The sequence below is a fragment of the Leucoraja erinacea genome, chromosome 32 (assembly GCF_028641065.1).
Source record: "Leucoraja erinacea ecotype New England chromosome 32, Leri_hhj_1, whole genome shotgun sequence".
NCBI lineage: Eukaryota > Metazoa > Chordata > Chondrichthyes > Rajiformes > Rajidae > Leucoraja > Leucoraja erinaceus.
In genome coordinates, this window is record NC_073408.1 from 17,710,166 (window position 1) to 17,730,860 (window position 20,695).

A 20,695-nucleotide genomic window follows, 5' to 3' on the forward strand; every position below is an offset into this window, starting at 1 on the left:
GTTGTGAGGCAGCAGCTCTACCAGATGTTCCAGGGGGGGGATAGAGGGGAGTTAGGGAAGGAAGCAGTTCTGAGTGGTTGAAAGGCATGTGCAAATGAATATTTAAAGGCAAATGATTTGGTTGAATGCGATTCATAGAATGGGACCTGCTGGAATAGCAGGCAGAGGCTCAATGGGCCAAATGGCCTCCATCTGTGTCATAGGGAAATATGTGAAAACTTGAAACAGAAACTACTTTGGGTTACGAAGTGGATGCTCACGGGATAGTACAAGCAGATAATGTCTGCACATTTCAAGGAAATCTTGATGATTACATGAGTGAGAAATATAGCCTAAAAGGACAGGAGGAAGAGGGCAGGAGGGGCTCATGTGGAAAATCAATGCTGAGATACATCAGTGGGGTCAATCAACACTCTGCTGATGTGAATTCCATGCAATGCAAACACATGCATAATTGACAATAGAGAAACAAAGATCAGCAGATGCTGGTTTAGACCAAAGTACTGGAGTAACTCAGCAGGTCAGACAGCATCTCTGGAGAAAAAGGACATGATGTTTCAGGTTGGGACCCGGCCTGAAATGTCACCTGTCCTTTTTCTCCAAAGCTGCTGCTTGACCCGCTGAGTTACTCCAGCACTGTATGATTGACTATGATTTATCATCATTGACCAAGCTTGCATTCAGACATCCAGAACAGGACAATTCACTCCCTTTCAAACCGGTATACTGCTGAAAATAAACATAACTCATAGTGAGTCTCTCAAATAATCATCATTGTTGCGACTAAGACAGTTGATTTTATTTTAACCACATTTTTCACTGTTGGGAGACCAGGCACAAAGCTGACCTTGAAATAAGGAACATTCCCAAAGATAATGACCACAAATAAAAGTTGTCCTTGCAGGCTGTTCAGGATTTTGGTTTTGAGTTAATCCTGCATGCATGGTGTGAAGGCAGGCTAGAGATGAAGTGGATTACAGTGAAGATTGCTGTAGACCTGGGGTTAGAGACAAGGACAAATACTTTAAAGCTGATTTACAGGATGGGCAACCATATATGTATGGCCCTCTGTTTATATACATCCCCCAATGCTGCACTGATGTCAGTGAAAAGCATAATTGGGTCATAATTATCCCAAATGCACATTAACACCCCCTGTCGAAGTAATTTTTGCCAGGCAGATCCAAGCATCAAAGTGTTATAATGATAAAACATTTATATTGTTGTTATTTTACTGGAATGAATCTTTAAATGGAAAATTCAATACAATCATCACCATGCTATAACTGATAAGAAATGAATATTTATGTTATTTTACAAGACTGGATCTTTAAATAAAAAAATAAATCCAAGTACCACCATGCTATAACTGAGAAGAAATAAATATTTCCGTTTATTTACTGGACTGGACCTTTAAAGGGAAAATTACAGCTCAAAATACAACTGGGACCTTGCTTTCAAATGCAACATTTGTTTAGCAATGAGATTGGGGGAAACCTTATATAAATGTTTGGAGTTATCAGAACCTACAAGGACTTGTGCAAAGAGAGGCATTAAGTGCCGAGCATTTTAAACATGTAAGCCACAATCTTGCAGAATTTCCGACATTCAAGGAATAAAATTGGAATAAAACAGAAAGGGGAGGAGAAATTCAAGCAATGGCAAGTCAAGGAGGTTGTGTGGGAAAACCCATCATGATCCTATCTCCAGCTTTATCAACGGTTCCACTAATTCCATGACAGAAACATTATTAAAATCCATCAGTGGAGTGGTTTAAGAGCCTTACACAATAAATTTACACAGATTAATCCTTGGAATCTGGTTGATCACTCCCTACATGTTTGAAATGCCCTGTACATAATCATTCACATCAGTTTATAGAGAATAGCTATTTTTCCAAGCACAAATACCAATATAATTAGTCTAGGTCAATGGCATAAGACACTTCCAATGGTACATCCTGATCCAGTTCTATAGATGAACAGGTACATCAGGTTACATGTTGGAGGAGCTGCTGAACCAGGACTGAATTTGGGATTAGTGTCTTAACTTTGGTTTAGTTTATTGTTATTGTCGAGGTACAGTGAAAAGTTTGGACTGGGCTTGGAAATGGACAGTTACATTGGTAGAAAGGTTCCTCTCACCCCACTATTATCACAAGAAGTAAAGGGCCTGTCCCACCCGGGCGTCATTTGTGCGTCATACAGATGGCGCGCGAAGATTTTGTACATCCCAAAATCCTGGGGCACCGCGCGCGACCGCGTGTCACTGCCTATGTCACCACGCACCATGCGCGCGTTATGCGTCATGACGCGCAAATGACGCCCAAGTGGGACAGGCCCTTTAAGCTCTTTCTTTTCTACAAAGATCGTCCAGTTGACTCAAATTCCAGCAATTTTCTTTATGTCTCCCAAAGTGTACAGCTGTGAAGGACAAGCCATCTAGATTGGGTTGTTTGTGGATTTTCATAACTTATTGTAAACATTAAGCATTTTAGATATAATGAATAACCCATTACTGATTAGAATTTAAAACTTTTCTACCTCTCCTTGAAACTCATTTGTCAATTGGGGTGTTGATGGCAATTTGCTTCCTTAAGTCATTACCCAGTGTACAGCAAATTATGTACTGAAAATTCCTAAGCATGCAGCATGCATCTACGCTCACTTCTGTTGATCTATGGCAATCATATCTTCCTCCTGTTTAAAACAAAAGTCATAAATCATCTGAAGACTGGTAGGGGAGAAAATGTTGGATGGTACAATTGAAATTTCCACCTGACATTCAGACTCAGCCGTGAATCTTCAGATCAGAGATGCTGATGGAGTGAAGCTGGTCATTACTGTTCATGGACAAGGGCTTACCAACACTGACCTGATCCTAGGTTACACAGAAAAGCTGGAGAAACTCAGCGTGTGCAGCAGCATCTATGGAGCGAAGGAAATAGGCAACGTTTCGGGCCGAAACCCTTCTTCAGACTTTCGGGTTTCGGCCCGAAACGTTGCCTATTTCCTTCGCTCCATAGATGCTGCTGCACCCGCTGAGTTTCTCCAGCTTTTCTGTGTAACCTTCGATTCTCCAGCATCTGCAGTTCCCTCTTTAACACTGATCTGATCCTATCTTGATTGTGCTCTCTGCAATATTATCTGGGAGTTAAACAAATCCAATAATAATGGCAAAGTAAAAAATGCTTCAAACTCCTGGCCAATGCAATATGAAATTAGCGCACAGACTCATGGATACACTCCAACCTCCACTTATTACCTTTGTGTGCAAAGCAGAAAAGAAGCTGTGGAATATTGCCTCCCTGAAGAGAAGGAAGGGAGGGCAAAAGATGCAAAGAAGGGGAGGGAAGAAATAAAGGAATGGGCGACAGAAGAAGAAGTGAGATAGAGAGGGCCACTGAGTCCACTGGCAGGTGGAAATGCACAACGTAATACAGAAGAATGAAGGAACACCTTGCATGGAGTACAAATTGGAAAGATAGCATTGATTGAATCCTGCACAACATTTTTTCGAGGCTGACAGGACGTATTGACAAAGCGAATGATCACTGCTTCACTGTTCAGGCGCGGCCGCCTCTGACTCGCCTTCTACCTCCTCGGATGCTTTCCCTCCGTCTTCAGCGGCTGCAAAAAATATTTAGATTTTATTATTTAATGATGTAACCCCGCAGTCAGCTTAGCACGCGCAAAATCAAAAGATTCAATTCAGATGACGAAGGTTTAAGGTGAAGGGGAAAAGATTTTATAGGAAACTGAGGAGTAACTTTTTCACACAAAGGGTGGTGGGTGTATGGAACGAGCTGCCAGAAGAGGTAGTTGAGGTCGAGACTATCCAAACGTCTATGAAACAGGTACGTGGAAAGGACAGTATGGAGGGATATGGGCCAAACGCGGACAGGTAGGACTAATGTAGCTGGGACATGATGGCCAGTGTGGGCAAGTTGGGCCAATGGTCCTGTTTCCACACTATGACTCTAATTCAATTGCAAAAAAACATTTCACATTTTTTTAAATCATGTTGATTGAACCATTGTGCCTATTAATGATAAACAACAATGATTTTGTTTAAATATACAGAAACATGGCCATAACAGGGCTATAGACTGCAGTACAATATCAGTGGACTGATTAGGTGGGATATTTATCCTTTTCTTAGCAAGTATCTTTCCACCTCTGCCTTAAAAATAATCCAAGTCAGCTTGCATTGGGCACGGACGAGTTCAAAATCTTCAAAGCACTTGGAGATTAAAAAAACATCCTCAGCCAGTTGACCCTTTTAGTTTTAACAGTAATTGCCAGTTACAGATTCTCCCACAAATATGATCATCCTCTCCATATCCTATGCTAAGACTTTTCAGGATCTCATATATTTCAATTGTCACTTGCTTTCCCATATAAGACTGCCCACTCTTTTCAGGTATTAGGAATAAACCTTCTTTGAACAGCTTCCAACATATTAACAATGCTTCCATCTGTGATCATAACAGATCCCCCCAGATCTCTCTCTCTCTCTCCAACTTAGAACTCTACAATATCTCACCATGCAGATAACATCTTTTTAATGTATAGGATGGAACTGCAGATGCTGGTTTCAATCCAAGATAGACACAATCTGAAGAAGGGTCTCGACCCGCAATGTCACCTTTTCCTTCTCTCCAGAGATGTTGCCTGTCCCACTGAGTTACTCCAGCATTTTGTGTCTATCTTTAATATCATTTTGATTTCCCTGCCAAAGTGGGCAATTTTACATGTTCACATATCATACTCCATTTACAAGATCACCCACCCACTTATCCTTTTTGAAATCTGGAATTCTCTACCACACAAAACATGAGTGCAGGAAGTCAATTGAAGCTTTTAAAGCAGTGTGCAATTGATCTCAGTCCATTGAGTGCATTGAATGATATAAAGAGGAGGGGAAATGAAGGTAATGGCCAATGTAATGACAAGAGGCCGTGGGGAATGAATGACCGACTCCTGACCCAATACTTGTAAATTAGTAAATTCTGCAGATTAATATTGAAAGTATTTTCCAATTGCTTGCTATACCGCAGAATTACTCCAGATGGCAGTATTGTTGTGCTGGTGTCAAATCAACATTCATTACATTGCCACTATTCGAACGCAAAATTGTTGCTAGGTAACTGATGGTAATGAAATAATCTATCATTCCAAAAGCATTACCTTTGGTATGCCTTCACTAGTGTTGCAAATGCAAATATTATACCTGATTTGCACATGGTCATTTTGCGCAAACAACAAACGCATGTCCAAATGATTGCAACTAATTTATCGGGCACTTTCTCAAATGGCCACTATTACCACAAAAGCAGATTGGCGATACCACAACAGATGAATTAATAGGACTTCTGACAATCTTCTGCAAGATTATAGCAGTTGGTTGGGAGAAGCCCCAGAGGACATTTCCAATGCTAGCCCCCTGTCTCACCCCCACTTTCAGAATCTGTTTGCTCTCTGTAACCGACCAACAGCAGTGTTGCCATCATATAATGCACTACTTAGAGAAGTCTTAACGTAACAATCATTCTTAACAAACAATATTATATAAATGTCCCACTGCTTTTGTTTAAGTACAGTGGCACAGCAGTAGAGCTGCTGCCTCACAGTGCCAGGTTCAATCCGAACCTCGGGCCCTGTCTGTGCGGAAATTGTACGTTCACCAATGTGACCGCGTGGGTTTTCTCCGGATGCTCCGGTTTCCTCCCACATTCAAAAGACTTGCAGGTTTGTAGGTTAATTGGCTTCTGTAAATTTCCCCTAGTGTGCAGGACATAGAACCAGTGTATGGGTGGTCGATGGTTGATGTGGACTCAGTGGGCCAAAGGGTCTGTTTACCATGCTGAATCTCTAAACTAAAACTAAACAAATTCTGCCCATTTCATGCACTGTATTGAGTCACTAGCTTGTGCACTCCACGTGAACTGGTCATCCATCCATCTCTGGGGTCATTGATGCTGGTCTCTGCAGCAGCAATAAAGCCTGACTTATCTTAGCCATTTGTGGGATGCTCGTCCCAATGTCTTGATCTTGTTCCCTTTCTTAAGCTCTTGGGCATCAAGCACTGGTGGTAAATCATCTCACTTGCCAATTTTCAACCTTAAAGCAGTAAATGTTGTTCACAACCAATATTACACATCCAATAGCTGGTAAGTGTTCTGATCACTTCTCTTCTGATCACTATGTCGCAATGCTTTTCCCCTTCCCAGGTAGGATCAATTTTCAGAGCAATCATGTTGAAGGATGAGCCATAACCAAATCCCAGTGCTTACTGTCCTAATATCGCATTCTTGTGTAATTTATGTGCAGCTCTTCCATGATTTTCTTGTTTGCATTAACTCCTCAGCAGTGTATTAGTTCTTCAATTGTGCTGTACGACTCTTTACCACTAAGACAACTCCATACAGAAAATGTTCTGTCATCAGGAAACTTCAGTTGAAGCTGGAAGCCTTGAACACAACATGCCTGTATAAGATGTGTAGGAAGGAACTGCAGGTCAGTTCAATTTATTGTCATGTGTATCGAGGCACAGTGAAAAGCTTTTGTTGCGTGCTAACCAGTCAGCAGAAAGACATTACACGATTACAATCGATCCATTTACAGTGCATAGATACATGATAAGGGAATAATGTTTAATGCAAGGGATAGATAGATAGATAGATAGATATATAGATAGATAGATAGATAGATAGATAGATAGATAGATAGATAGATAGATAGATAGATAGATAGATAGATAGATAGATAGATAGATAGATAGATAGATAGATAGATAGATAGATAGATAGATAGATAGATAGATAGATAGATAGATAGATAGATAGATAGATAGAAAGAATCTTTATTTGCCACACGACCAGGGTTGGTTGTATTTGGATTCGGTACATGATGGTACACTGCTTTAGTTACCTGGTGCTAGTTCATACCGAAGATAGTCACAAAAAGCTGGAGTAACTCAGTGGGTCAGACAGCATCTCTGGAGGAAAGGAATAGGTCACATTTTGGGTCTGAAGAAGAGCTCTGACCTGAAAAGTCACCTATTCTTTTTCTCCAGAGATTATATCTAAGCCTGTACAAGATTATGGTCCACTGCCAACATTCAATAGAATGAAAACGCATTTATGATATTTTTTTATTGGTTTCATTAGCAATCATCTTGCACTATAAATACAAAGAAAAAGATGACCAGGTGACAATACTTTGAAGTACTGTTAGATTCTCAGAGATATTATACTTAACAAGTAGTTTCTATTTGGAGACAATTCAAACCCACGGATTTATTACTACGAGGTGTAAAAATGACAGTTACGTTCAGCTATTTTTCTCTTTGCCAAATACATTGACAAAGACAGTTAAAGTGGGCAGAGTTCTGGCACTTTAGTTTTCATCACAGCTCAGATTCAGGCATAAATTTCACTCCTCATTGCTCATGGCTGCTTCATATTTGACAGAAAGCAGGAATATCACAGAAGATGCTAATTTGTTGCCTGATTACTCAATTTGGGTAGTCTGTCACCTTTAATTTCAGATAATGGGTTCAAAATTTGTCCCCGATTATTTACACTAGATGCATGATGCAGTTCTAGCTGTGAGCTGTTCTCCACTTCATTGAAGTCACGGGAAATGAATTTCCGAGGAAGATTGCTGCAAATAGTTGTTGAAAGGTTGTGTGGATAGGGCAACTAAATGGGGGGGGGTTAGGTTTAGATCTAGGTTTAGATTCAAGTATATTATTGTCACTTGCACTGAGGTACAGTGAAAAGCTTTGTTTTGCAGGCTATCCAAACTCAAACACAAGTACAATAGATAGAGTGAAAGGGAAGACGCAGTGTAAAATGTAGTTCTCAAAATTGCAGTCTGTTCTATAGACAAAGTCAATATCCTCAATGAAGTAGAGATACATTGGACAGTACCCTAGCTAATGGAATGACCTGATAATAGAAGGAAGGAAGCTATTTATATTCCTAATCTGTTATCATTACCCTCATTAGAAATCATCCTGCACCATAAATACAAATCAAAAACCGTTCTACTCCAAAATCAAACTTAGATCTTAAACTATACTTCAACTCACCTACTTAACCTAGGGATAGATAATGTTAAAAGGGAAAGATGTATCTGCATTTATATATAACATGCCATAAACTCAGGACACCTAAAATTATGGTGCACTATTGAAATACTTCTGAAATGTTGGCGCAAATGTCAAAGGAACAGTAGCTTATAATTCAATGGTGTGAACATTGAATTCTCCAATTTTAGTTAACCTCCAAAACCACCCCTCCCTCTCCCCTTTCTCCTACACACCCCCCTTTCTTCCTCATACCCCTCCCCTGTGCTCCACCCGGACACCTACCCATCTCTCTCCCCCTCTCCTCCCCAAATACATTCCTTCCTCTGGTTTGACAATTCACAACTGTTCAATCCTTTTGTCTCACATCTTCCATTTTTTCATGTGTAGGAAGGAATTGCAGATGCTAGTTTACACCGAAGATAGACATAAAATGCTGAAGTAACTCAGTGGGACAGGCGGCATCTCTGGTGAGAAGGAATGGGTGATGTTTTGGTCTAAACCCTTCAGACTGAGAGTCAGGGGAGGGGAGAGACACAGAGATAAGAAGGTGTAAGGTATGAAAACAAGACATCAAAGGGTATGAAGTTCATGGATAATGTAAAATAGATCATTGCTAACTAGAAGAGGGTGACAACGAAGCAGACAGAGATAACATTTAATCAGGGAGACAGTCTGAGTGGTTGGAGAACTAGAAATGGGGAGAGGGAAAGCAAAGATTACTTGAAATTAGGGAAGTTAATATTCATACCACTGTGGTGTAAGCTATCTAGAGATGCTGCCTGTCCCGCTGAGTTATGCCTGTCCCAGCATTTTGTGTCTATCCTCTGTTTTTTCATCTCTGGCTGACACAACAATTTGTGTCCTTCTTTGCCAGGAGAATGAGTAGCTTCTGGTAGAGGAAAAGGGAGCCAAGCTGCATTGATGGAATCATTTCCCATTATTAAGATGAAACTTGTTTCTGGCAAACCATAGATTTGATTGGATTAGTTAGCCCCACGGTTTATGAGTATGAATCATTGACTCCACAGCAGAGAGAGGTCACTGTGCCCATTGTAACTGGGCTAGCCAACTGAAAGCTACCCAGTTCCAAACTCTAGCTCTTTTCCAAGCACTCTGCACTTTATTTCATTCCCCTGTAGAACTAGGCATTCAGTTACTTTGACAAAAGCTACCGTTCCACTGAATCTGCTTCCAGCAGCCTTTCAAGGCAACCGCACCTTATGACACAAAGAAAATTCTTATCAACTGTGAAATTAGATTTCAAGACAGGATTTGTAGGTGTTTTCCATGAAACTGTGCATTACGTTCCATTTACAAGCTGACACTTTTCTATAGCTTGTTTTGGATACACTGATCAGAATAATAATGTAGAAATCATGTATACCTTTGTGCTTCTTGTTAAACACCAGCCTGGTAATATTATAGTCATCAAAGGACAGAAAATGCTGGAGTAACTCGGCAGGTCAGGCAACATCTCTGGAGAACATGGAGAGATGACAATTCAGATTGAGACCCTTCCTCAGACGGAAGAGTAAGAGAATTGGGTTCGAATCCAGTGGGCTCAGGGGCAAGGGGGGTAATAATTGGAGAGGGGAAGGGAGGTTGAAATGGGTGTTGTTTGTAGGCTAGTTATTTAAAACTGGAGAACATAATGTTCATATCATTAGGCTGTAAACTATCTTAGTGGAATACGAGATGCTGTTCCTCCAGTTTGCATGTGGCCGCACTTTGAGGAAGTTTAAACGATTTAAAAGTTACAAAAATGGATTCAGCTGAAACTAGAAGTCACCTTTCTCCTATATAATTGCAAAGCCAGCTGAAAATGCTTACCCTTGCTCCTATTAAACTAACAAGGCTAACAAAGATGTCTTTGCTCTTTTCCAATAAACACAAGCGAGATAACAAGCACAACTTCATGAATGTTTCCTCCATAATATAAACATTAAGAGGATGTTCAGCCACTGCTCCTACCCTTGCTCTATAAGATTATAATGTGCGTCATTTAAGTAAAAAAACCAAGATGCCTGATCTGCAGAAAAATACCCTTCTCATCATAACCATATATGGGTTAACCTTTCCTCTCTTGGAAGAACCTGTCAATCTCAAGAAGCTGTCTATCTTAAGAAGCTATCAATCTTAAGAAGCAAGAGATGGTACCATGCTCTGTAAGATAAAGTATTGCTGAATCGCTGATTATTGAAGTATAAATATGTATACTTAAACACTGGCCCTTTGTGTGGGGATTACTCTCTATAGTCTGTACCTAAATACTGTAAGAGTCTTTGCCACACCCGCCTGGTGAAATAAAGATTTTACTACCTAATTACTAATTTTAATTGCATTTGTGTCTGTTTAATAAAAAGTGAACCACAACAACTTTAGCAATGGAGGAGCCCCAGGACAGAAAAAGGGAATGAACAGATGATGTTTTGGGATCTTTCTTCGAACAGAGATAGCATTGCCCCATTGAGTTCCTCTAGAACTTTGTTGTTTTTTGAGATTACAGCATCTGCGGCTTCGTGCCTCCACAAAAAGGATTATTTGAACAAGTAACAAAAATTAAATCAGCTGTAGGCTTTAAGTAAGCCATAACGAACTGGAGTGAGTTAAGAAGGAAATTCCAATGCTTGGGTCTAGGTCACTGAAATATTGGATGTCAGCTGTGGGGAAAGAAAAATGATGGATTAGCAAGAGGTCAGAATAGGAAGGGAACAGGAATCCTGGAAGTTTGATTATGGAGATAAGGAACGGGAATGTATGAAAAAAGGTATAGTAAGCAGTAACCTGCCTGATATATGTGATAAGAAACCTTGGTACATGTGACAATAAAGCAAACTAAACTAAACTCAATTGTGAATAGCAGAATGAGGCGGAAACTTGCTGATGCAGTTACTCCAGAGTTACCTCTCTCTTCACACTGCCACTGAAACCTTATTGTGTTTCATGACACCATCTTAAATTTCAATCAGCTGACTTCTATAGAATTAAAAATAGGATGAGTTGTAAGAACAGGCAATCTGCTGCCACTAATTTCACATCCTCCACACTATCAGGATCCACCCTGACTCTAAATTTACAATTTGCTACGAAACCGAAACTTCTGACTAACTGTAAACTATTTGATGAACAGTTTTACATTAAAATTTGTTTTCCTTTCTTGCATTAATTGAAAATTCTGAAAATTAATACTAAGTGGGCTGCAAAATCCTTTGTAGGAAGAAACTGCAGATGCTGGTTTACATCGAAGATAGACACAAAATGCTGGAGTAAATCAGCGGGCCAGGCTGAGTCTGGAGAAAGGTTTTGACTGGAAAGGTTACCTATCCCTCTTCGCCAGAGATGCTGCCTGACCCACTGAATTACTCCAGCATTTTGTGTCTAATGACCATGGTATCATGTTGTGAATTTGTTCTTGATTAATCAATCCCCTGCCTCTCTGAGGAAGCCCAGGTCAAATGCTTCTTTGATAACTCTCTTCAATGCTGACCCATTAATTCTAGACAGCCTTGGTATAATTCTGCATTAAAACCCACTGGATTACAGGTTAGAACCAAAAATTGTTTACATTTTCATGCAGCAGTGGTGTTGGAAGGTGCTATCAGGAAATCAAAAACATTTTACCTCACTGATAATTTTTCATTTTTCTCCACCCTACTCAATCAGGGTCCTGACCCAAAATATTGCCTTCCATTCCCTCCACAAATGTTGCCTGACCTACTGAGTTCTCCGGCACTTTGTGTTTTTTTCTCAATATTTCAGCATCTGCAGTGTTTTGTGTCTCTACCTCACTGATAATGTTGGAATGCCATAAGACTATAAGGAACAATGGTGCCTGCTCCACCATTTCACAAAATATTTGAACAACAACTTTTTTCTACATATTATTTGCATTGAATCACTTATCATCAAAAATCTGCCTTGACTATACTCAGTGATTGAATCTTCACAACCATCTTGAGAGATAATTCTGAAGATGCGACACTCTGAAGAAATGTATTCCTATCGCAGTCTGACTGGCAGCATCTTATTTTGAAAGGGTCATCCTTGAGTGGGCTTATGACCCAGACCTCAGTTCAATTCAGATGCACCCCTAAATACCACGGTGCGTCCTTGTTAGTTTTAATTTGAGAGATACAGTGTGGAAACAGGCCCTTTGGCTCACCAAGTCCACACTGACCATCAATCACCCGTTCACACCAGTTCTATGCTATCCTGCTTTCTCATCCACTCTCTACACAATGTGGGCAAATAGTGAGAGCAATGGACTAACAAACCCCGCAAGTCTTTGGGATCTGGGAAAAAAACAGAGCATCTGGAGGAAGCCCACGTGGTCATAGGGAGAACATGCAAACTCCACGCAGACAGCACCTGAGACAGCACCTAGGACCAGACCCAAATGTCTTACAGCAGCAGCTCCACCAGCTGTGCCGCTCTGTTGCCCTGTGTTCAGTACGCCCACACTGTAACTGTGCAAGTAAGGAAGTTATATTAAAAATGTACCTAGCTGATCTCTTAAGAACCCTCAGTCAGATATAATCATGATTAGCACATCAGTAGCACAGTAGACAGACATATGACACATTATAAAAATGGGCCAAGGCATGAGGAGGAAAGGAGGGAGCTTCGATAAAAACAGTAACTTGGTGAAGGAAACTATCCAATTAAGCACACTGAGTCACATAACATTGCAGGAAAGGGAGTTGGATTAAGCTAATAAATAAACACATTTCACATAATGATAGTCGGCGTGGCATTTAGATCTTAGATTACAAATCTGAAAAATAAATTTCTGTATTCTGCAATTTTAATTGGATTGCATCTAAGTGGAGAAAAATCAATAGTTCAGGCTCAGACGTTCCAAGCCTGTCAGGGAGCTGAGTAACAGGAAGCCACTGAATCACCAGAAGCGTTCACACCAGTGAGACCAAGGGCATGCTGTTCAGACCGGAGGGGAGGTGTTTTCATCCAAATATCGTTGAATCAGTTCAGAATCAACCCCTTTAGGACTGGCATGGACAGACGTTGGTGCAGATTGCAAAGAGTGCTGAACAAGGCCCGGTGCGGTGGCGCAGCGGGTAGAGCCGCTGCCTCACACTGCCAGGGAACCAGGTCCCATACTGACCGCTGGTGCTGTATGTGTGGAGTTTGCACGTTCTCCCTGTGACTGTGTCGTTTTCCTGGTGCTGCTCCAGTTTCCTCACACAACCCAAACACGTGTGGGTTAATTGACCTCTGTAAATTGCCCTGAATGTGTAGGGAGCAATGAAAAAATGATATAACATAGAACTAGTGTGATGATCGTTGGTCAGTGTAGTCTCAGTGGGAAGAAGGGCCTGTTTCCAAAAACGGCCTGTTAACTAAACTAAACTAAACCAAGCTAAACTAAACTAAACTAAACAGAATGTGAGATGTTTGGAATTGGAAATTCCAATTTTAGTAGAGCTAGTATATTCTAGTTAGTAGAGCTGCTGCCACACAGCTCTTGTGACTAATGGTAGAAAGCAGAGGATGATGGTTGAGGCAGATACAATAGTGGCATTTAAGAGACATCTGTTTAAGCACCTGCATATACAGGAATGGAGCAAAATGGGTCATGTGCAGGCAGATAAGAGATGGTCTTGGCATCAAGCTCGGCACAGATATTGTGGAATGCCGAAGGGCCTGTCCTTGTGCTGGACTGTTCTATGTTCTAAGTTTGTTCACAGCACAAAACAAAGCTAATTGTTTAGTTCAGTTTCGAGATACAGCATGGAAACAGGCCATTTGGCCCATCCAGTCCATTCCCACCAGTAATCATCTGTACAAGAGTTCTCTCCTACATGCTAGGGATAATTTTACCAAAGCCAATTAACGGAGAAACTTACATGTCTTTGGAATGTGGGAGGAAACCAGAGCTCCCGTAGAAATGCCACGTGGTCATAGGGAGAACAAACAATCTCCGTTCAGACAGCACCCGTAGTCAGGATCAAACCAGGGTCTCCGGTGCTGTAATGTAGCAACTCTACTGTGGCCACGGTGCCACCCCAATGCACCACTTGGCTCAAGCACCATTTTTTTTTAAAGAGCATATAGTTAATCCCAGATCTTGTTTCTTTCCTTACATCCTCATGGTTTTCTCTCCTTCTAATGTTCACCAAATCTCCTTTTGAAGGCCACACTGAAACAGTGTCCACTGCCACATCAATCAGTGGCTTTTAAGTTGCTATCAAAGACTTTGCACGTTTCAATTAGGTCCTTTACCAATCATCTTACATCTGTGTTCTGCTTTATCGATTACTCAGTCATCCAAAAAAATTCTCATTACTTATTTTTGATTTCAAGCAAATTGATCATTTCTCCCTTCACCACTCTGCTCTGAGGACCATATTAATTTTGTTCTTATAAAAACAAGAATTTTGTGTTTGCTTCTTGCATTCAAAATTTGCTACGAATTCAGGTGGAATTATTTAGAGGCAGCAGCCTAAGATCATAGCAAGGGCGTAGCAATGGAAATGGGCACCAACAGTAATTTTGTATGAAGGGTTTGGGCTACGGGCGAAAATGAAAACATTCTACACTTGGGAGAGAAGGATATTAAAAGGAGCTTCTACTGACTGACGCATTTTTGCAATCAATGAATGATTCTAAATATAGCTTGCAAATCTGGCTTGGAATATTAGTTTAGTTTATTATTGTCATGTTTACTGAGAAAAGGTGCACAGTGAGAAGGTCTTGTTTGCGTGCTATCCACTGAAAGAAAAGACTGTACATGAATAGTTTACTACCCGCCCACAGTGCAAAGGTAAAGGATAAACGGTGCAACATTTAGTGCAAAGATATAACATTCAAGTCCAATAAAGTTCGATTAAAGATAGCTCGAAGACATTGTAGGAAGGATGCAGTCACACTGCAGGAAGGATGTGATAACATTAGAGAGAGTGGAGGAGAGAAACACCAGGATATTGTCTGGAACATAGTGATAAAAACAACCTATCCAACCCGTCCAGAGATTCCCCTTGGGATGTAGGAAGCTGAGGGGTGACCTTTTAGGTTTGTAAAATCATGGGGGACAATCCTAACCTCTGGTGCTGTCTGTGTGGAGTTTGCATGTTTTCCCTGTGGGATCTCTTTTCCACATGCGAACACCGGCTTTCCTCCCACATCTTAGAACAATGCGGATTGCTAGATTGATTATTGACTACTGTAAATGGCCCCGAGCATAAAAAGTGCCCTGAGAATATAAATGATGTGTAGAATCTGTGGGGGTGATGATGAGAAAAAATGTGAGAGAAAAAAAATCACTTTCAGGTAGCATTGATGTATAAATTGTGTCTCTTGCCCTTGTGACCAACAGCACGTCCTAATTCAGGAGACGACTGAGGAAGGATGATATATGGTGACCAGGAGCACCTTTTCTTATGTTTGACCTCTTGCCATTGAACTCATGAGGCCTGGAGTCAATGTGAGATCGCCATGATTAGATCCACATGCTCCTGTATCAGTCTGCCATCACCCTGGTACATCACTATTACCTCTGGGATTATGATGGAGAAGTCTTGCACACCTTTGTTGTAACATAGAGTCATACAGTCCGGAAATAGGCCCTTTGGCCCATTTTTCCAATGTCGACCAACGTCCCATCTACACTAGCCCCACCTCTCTGCGTTTGGCCCATGTCCCTCTAAACCTATCCCACCAAGGTACTTGTCCAAATGTTTTTTAATCATTGTGATAGCACCTGCATCAACTACCTCCTCTAGCACCATGTTCCATATAACTAACCACTTTGTATAAATAAGTTGTCTCTCAGCTTCCTATTAAATCTTTCCACCTCATCTTAAACCTACATCCTCTGGTTCTTGATTTCCCTACTCTGGGTAAAACACTGTGCATTTACCCTCTCTATTCCTCTTATGATCTTATATACTTCTATAAGATCACCCTTCATCCTCCTGCACTCCAAAGAATAAAGTCCTCGCCTGCTCAACCTCGCCTTAAAGCTCAGGCCTTCGAGTCCTGGCAACATTCTCATTAATCTTCTCTGAACCCTTTCCAACTTAACAAAATCTTTCCAAAACTAAACACAATACTCTAAATGTGGCTTCACCAATGTCCTGTACAACTATAACATGACCTCCCAACTTCTATACTCATCAACTTCATCTACGTATGATTCTACGTAGATGCATAAATCAGGCTTAATAGCTGGAAAACTCTTCTAATTTAAACACCAATCCCCAGGCAGTTGGACAGAGGACTCTGCAAGGCCAGGTATGAGTGTCTATGTTGTGCATGAAACCAGGTCTAGGTCGATTGAAGGTTGTCTGTCAGGTTTTTGTTCTGTTGCAATGTAGTGGTTCTCTGGTGCAACTGAGCAGCTTACTTGACTGGGTCAAGAGGCCAGTTAAGGGTCAGTATCCAGTCTGCCATCACGGTAACTCATTATTTTTAAATTAGAGCAGTTTCTACATATGGCCTGCAAATAACAATCATCAAGTTAAAAACAGCTCTGCAATACAAGTAACTGGAGCACATTAGTGAAAGTAGAACAGGGAAAGGTCAGCTTTATGGATGTCATCCTGTGTCTTACAATTGGATGCACTGGAACAAGAAGAATATTTGCTACAGGTCAAAAATACAACAAACAAATGCAGGTAAAGGGCAGGAGAAATGACCGGGTATCAATATAATATCCTATGCCCATCATGCAAAACATAATGAAGGCATCAAAACTGTATGGATGAGTATGAAATATTGTCAGGTAATACAATTATGAATAAAGCCATATTCCAATGTGCCGACATCATTCATCACTATTTGGCCTGACAATATTTGCGGCGTAGCGGTAGAGCTACTGCCTTCCAATGCCAGAAACCAGGGTTCGATCCTGACTGCAGGTACTGTCTGTACGGAGTTTGTACGTTCTCCCCGTGACCTGCGTGGGTTTTCTCCGAGTTCGGTTTCCTCCCACACTCTAAAGGTGTAAGGTTTTAGAGGTTAATTGGCTTGGTAAAAATGTAAATTGTACGTAGTGTGTGTATGGTAGTGTTTGTGTGCAGGGATCGCTGGTTGGTGTGGACTCAGTAGGCCAAATGGCCTGTTTCCTCACTGTATCTCTGAACTAAACTAAACTTAGAGTAAAACAAATGAGCCTCACATGTTTTAATTTGACGTCAACAGCAATCCCGGGAGATAATAGGCACCACTCCAATTTCACAAGTTTTATGATGAAGTACCACAAATCTGACTATATTCTCTATCGTGATGTAAGTAGGGGCTGAGAAATGGTTTGAGAGGAAGTAGGAGCTTTTAATAAACCCACAGAATGTCCAAAAGCACTTTCCTGCTCCTGGCTTGCATTAAATCTAATTACAGGTTGAGCAGGTAGGGAGAAGCAATGAGAAAATTGCCTCAGGAGAAATATAGATTTTGCCAATCGCACACAGCAAATTACTGCTGAAAAATTATATATTATTTAAGCAGTAAGTCAGAGGCAGCTTTGTCACTTTTCATGGGCATAGGGTTAGAATTGGAGGGTGCTGATAAGCTGTAGTCTGAATGACGTTAAAATATGTACATCGATTAACAGTCAGTATTCAGATTGCCATCCCATTAATTAATCATTTTAAAAATCACAGCATTTTACAAAAACGGTCATAAAAATGGCATTGTGCAAGCACTGAACTAAAAGCATTGGAACACTTCAGAGAAAGTAGAACAGGGGAAGGTCATCTTTGAGGATGACAGCCTGGAGATTGGAGTTGGGAACACAAGAACAAAAAGATCGTTGGTTACAGGTGTTAAATACAACAAACAAATTCAGGCGTGTAGAAGGAGATGGGATGGGGAATCAATACGAGTGCCACCAACAATGTAAATGTTATAAAGGGTTCAGGTGAAGCTGAACCATTGCAGTGTATAAATAAGCCAAGGTAGTTACAATTTCACCACCCCAAGTAATGTGAATGATTGGTGCTGAATACTAGAAGCAAAAGAATATCTCAAGCACTTTAAGGAGAAGCACAGCAACAACATCTTTACATGAGTGGGGCGAATTGGGATAAACCGTGATTATGAAGTCTGCCAACTTCAATGCCTTTGGAGACAGAGTCTTACACCAGGCAATGGCTTCACCAGAAGAATACATACTGGAGTACAAGAGCAGGCTGGAAGCCCTTGACATCCAATCAGTCTACAATAGTTGACAGGTAACCCGGAAACATTGAAAAGTAAATCTGCAGGCTCCCACAGCTGGAGTTAGCTCTAGCCAAGACACTTAGCAAGACTGCAGCCAGATCACTGTATAGATAGGGAATCACACAGCTGTAAACCAGGCGACAGTTAATTAGGGGTACACAAAAAGGCTGGAGAAACTCAGCAGGTGCAGTAGCATCTATGGAGCGAAGGAAATAGGCAACGTTTCGGGCCGAAACCCTTCTTCCTTTAATTACAGTTAATTAGGGAATGTTCAGCACAGCAGTATTTCTCAGTAATGATGTTCATGTAATGCATATTTATTGTTTGGATGTGACAGCAATTTTCTCTTTAATATTTATATAATAACAATCTATTCCTAAGCAGAGCAAAGCAGAAAAATCTGGAGTACATTTACAAATTAGTTATGGCAACATCTGTAGAAGAATCTATGGACAGTACTCGATGAGCAGTTAAGGACCCATCCCACCTATTTTTTAGGTGACTAGACTGTGTTCGCTGGGGTGTTGCCTGTATGGTTGTTAGTTGTCTCCTCAGTCGCCCAAAGAGTCGTAGTGGTTTTCTGGCCACCGCTGGATTTTGAACATATTCAAACATTGACGTTGACTAGGTGGTAGGTTGTTGTAGCTTGTCGTAGAGGGGGGGGGTCCAATCGCCAGTTGTTTGGCGACCTGCTATGACTATGACAGTCGCCAGCAGTCGCCTAAGTGGGACAGGCCCTTTACACTTGCTGTGCCACCAAGTATGTTCCATATCACAGTTTATGCAATTCCCTCACTAATTCGCCCAATATCATGTAAATATGTTGTGTTAGCATTATGTTAACAACATACTATTTTGCTAATAGCATTCAGCACCAATCATTCACATTTCTTGGGGCTGTGAAATTGTACCTACCTTAGCTTACCCATACACCACAATGGTTGGTTCTTGACAGGACGAATATCCTGATTCTTTGCTTCCTTTTCCTGAAGCAAGATTTCCTTCTTGCCACCCTCAACCTTCTTGAGAGATTGAGCAGAGAATCTCTGCTTCCACTGGCAAGGATGCTCAGTAACCAGAGCCACAGGTTGAAGATAATTGGACAAAGGAAAAGGGGAGAGATGTGGGGAAGCATGTTTCATTATTCAGTGGGTTGTTATTTACCTGAGAGGGAGGAGGAAGCAGATTCAACCGAAAATGTTAGACTGAAATTGAAAGGATAGATGAGAAGCGAATTTGTTCAGTGATATTGGAAATGGGTGGAGAATAGATCTGATTACTGAGACAAACTGGGTCAAATGGCCGTCTTTTCACTTCTTTCATTAATGATACTGAGCAATGCACTTCAAACCATTATCATTCTGCTTGCTCATCCCTGGATGATTTTCTAAGGTCATAGCCACAAATGTGAATAGAGAATAAGTAGAGAATAACTGGCCACCAGGGGCACCGCATGATGGCAGCCTCTGCCTACAGTCTGTCTGTTTTTCCATCTTTTTTAAATTTTTAGTCTGTTTAAAAAGTATGTGTTGGAGTTTCCTCGTATTTTTATGTGGGGGGAGATGGGTAGGATCAGGGGGAAACTGTTTCCCAGTCACTTCCTGGCGAGGATGTGACTTCTCTGAGTCACTTCTTCTGACACAAAGCTCCTAACATCTTCTCCAAACATGTCTATTGCATTTGGTGCTCTTCATGTGACATTCCGGTAATATTTTGGACTATGCAAATAATATTCTTATCTTTTACTGATTTCATTTTATGAACAGATATTGTCCATTCAATTTTCATATAGTGGGCTGAAGGGCCTGTTTCTATACTGTTCTGTTCTCTACATTGGTGAGACCAATTGTAGATGAGGTGATTGTGCTGCTTTCTGTCCGCCAGGGCCAGCTGGAGCTCCCATTGCAAATCATTTAAATTCTTCTTCCCGTTCCCACCCCAACCTTCCTTCCACAGCTTTCTCCACTGCCAGGTAGCGCCAAATGCAAACTAGAACAACATCTCCTCTTCTGTCTGGGCGGTCTGCAACTCGACAGCATGCACCTTGAATTCTCCAATTTCAAGTAACCTGCTCCAACTTTTTCACTTTATCTCCTACTGATCTCCCCACATCCTCTCACCAACACCCTTCAACATCCTCCATCTCTAAGTCGCCTACCACCCACTTTATACTCACTCACTCTTCCTTTCTGTCCATCACCCACACATTCCTCTCATTAGATAGACACAAAATGCTGGAGTAACTCAGCAGACCAGGCAGCATCTCTGGTGAAGATGGATGGGTGATGATGCAGGTTGGGAGCCTTCTTCAGAATGAGGAAGGATCCCGACCCGAAATGCCACCAATCCATTTCAAGGATGCTCCCTGATCTGTTGAATTACTTCTGCACCTTCTGTATTTTATTTTTCACCTACCACTTGC

At 41.1% G+C, this 20,695-nt stretch overlaps 1 protein-coding gene across 2 annotated transcripts in view; it reads right to left on the reverse strand.

Annotated features, from left to right (window-relative positions):
- Window positions 1–3,107: 3,107 nt before the first annotated feature.
- Window positions 3,108–20,695, reverse strand: part of LOC129712406 (neurogranin-like) — a 42,107-nt gene continuing 24,519 nt past the window's right edge. For both annotated transcript variants that reach the window (XM_055660814.1, XM_055660815.1), the window contains exon 3: window positions 3,108–3,629. In XM_055660814.1, the coding sequence (XP_055516789.1) occupies window positions 3,559–3,629 (71 nt within the window). In that variant the 3' untranslated portion in view covers window positions 3,108–3,558. The remainder of the gene's footprint in view (window positions 3,630–20,695) is intronic.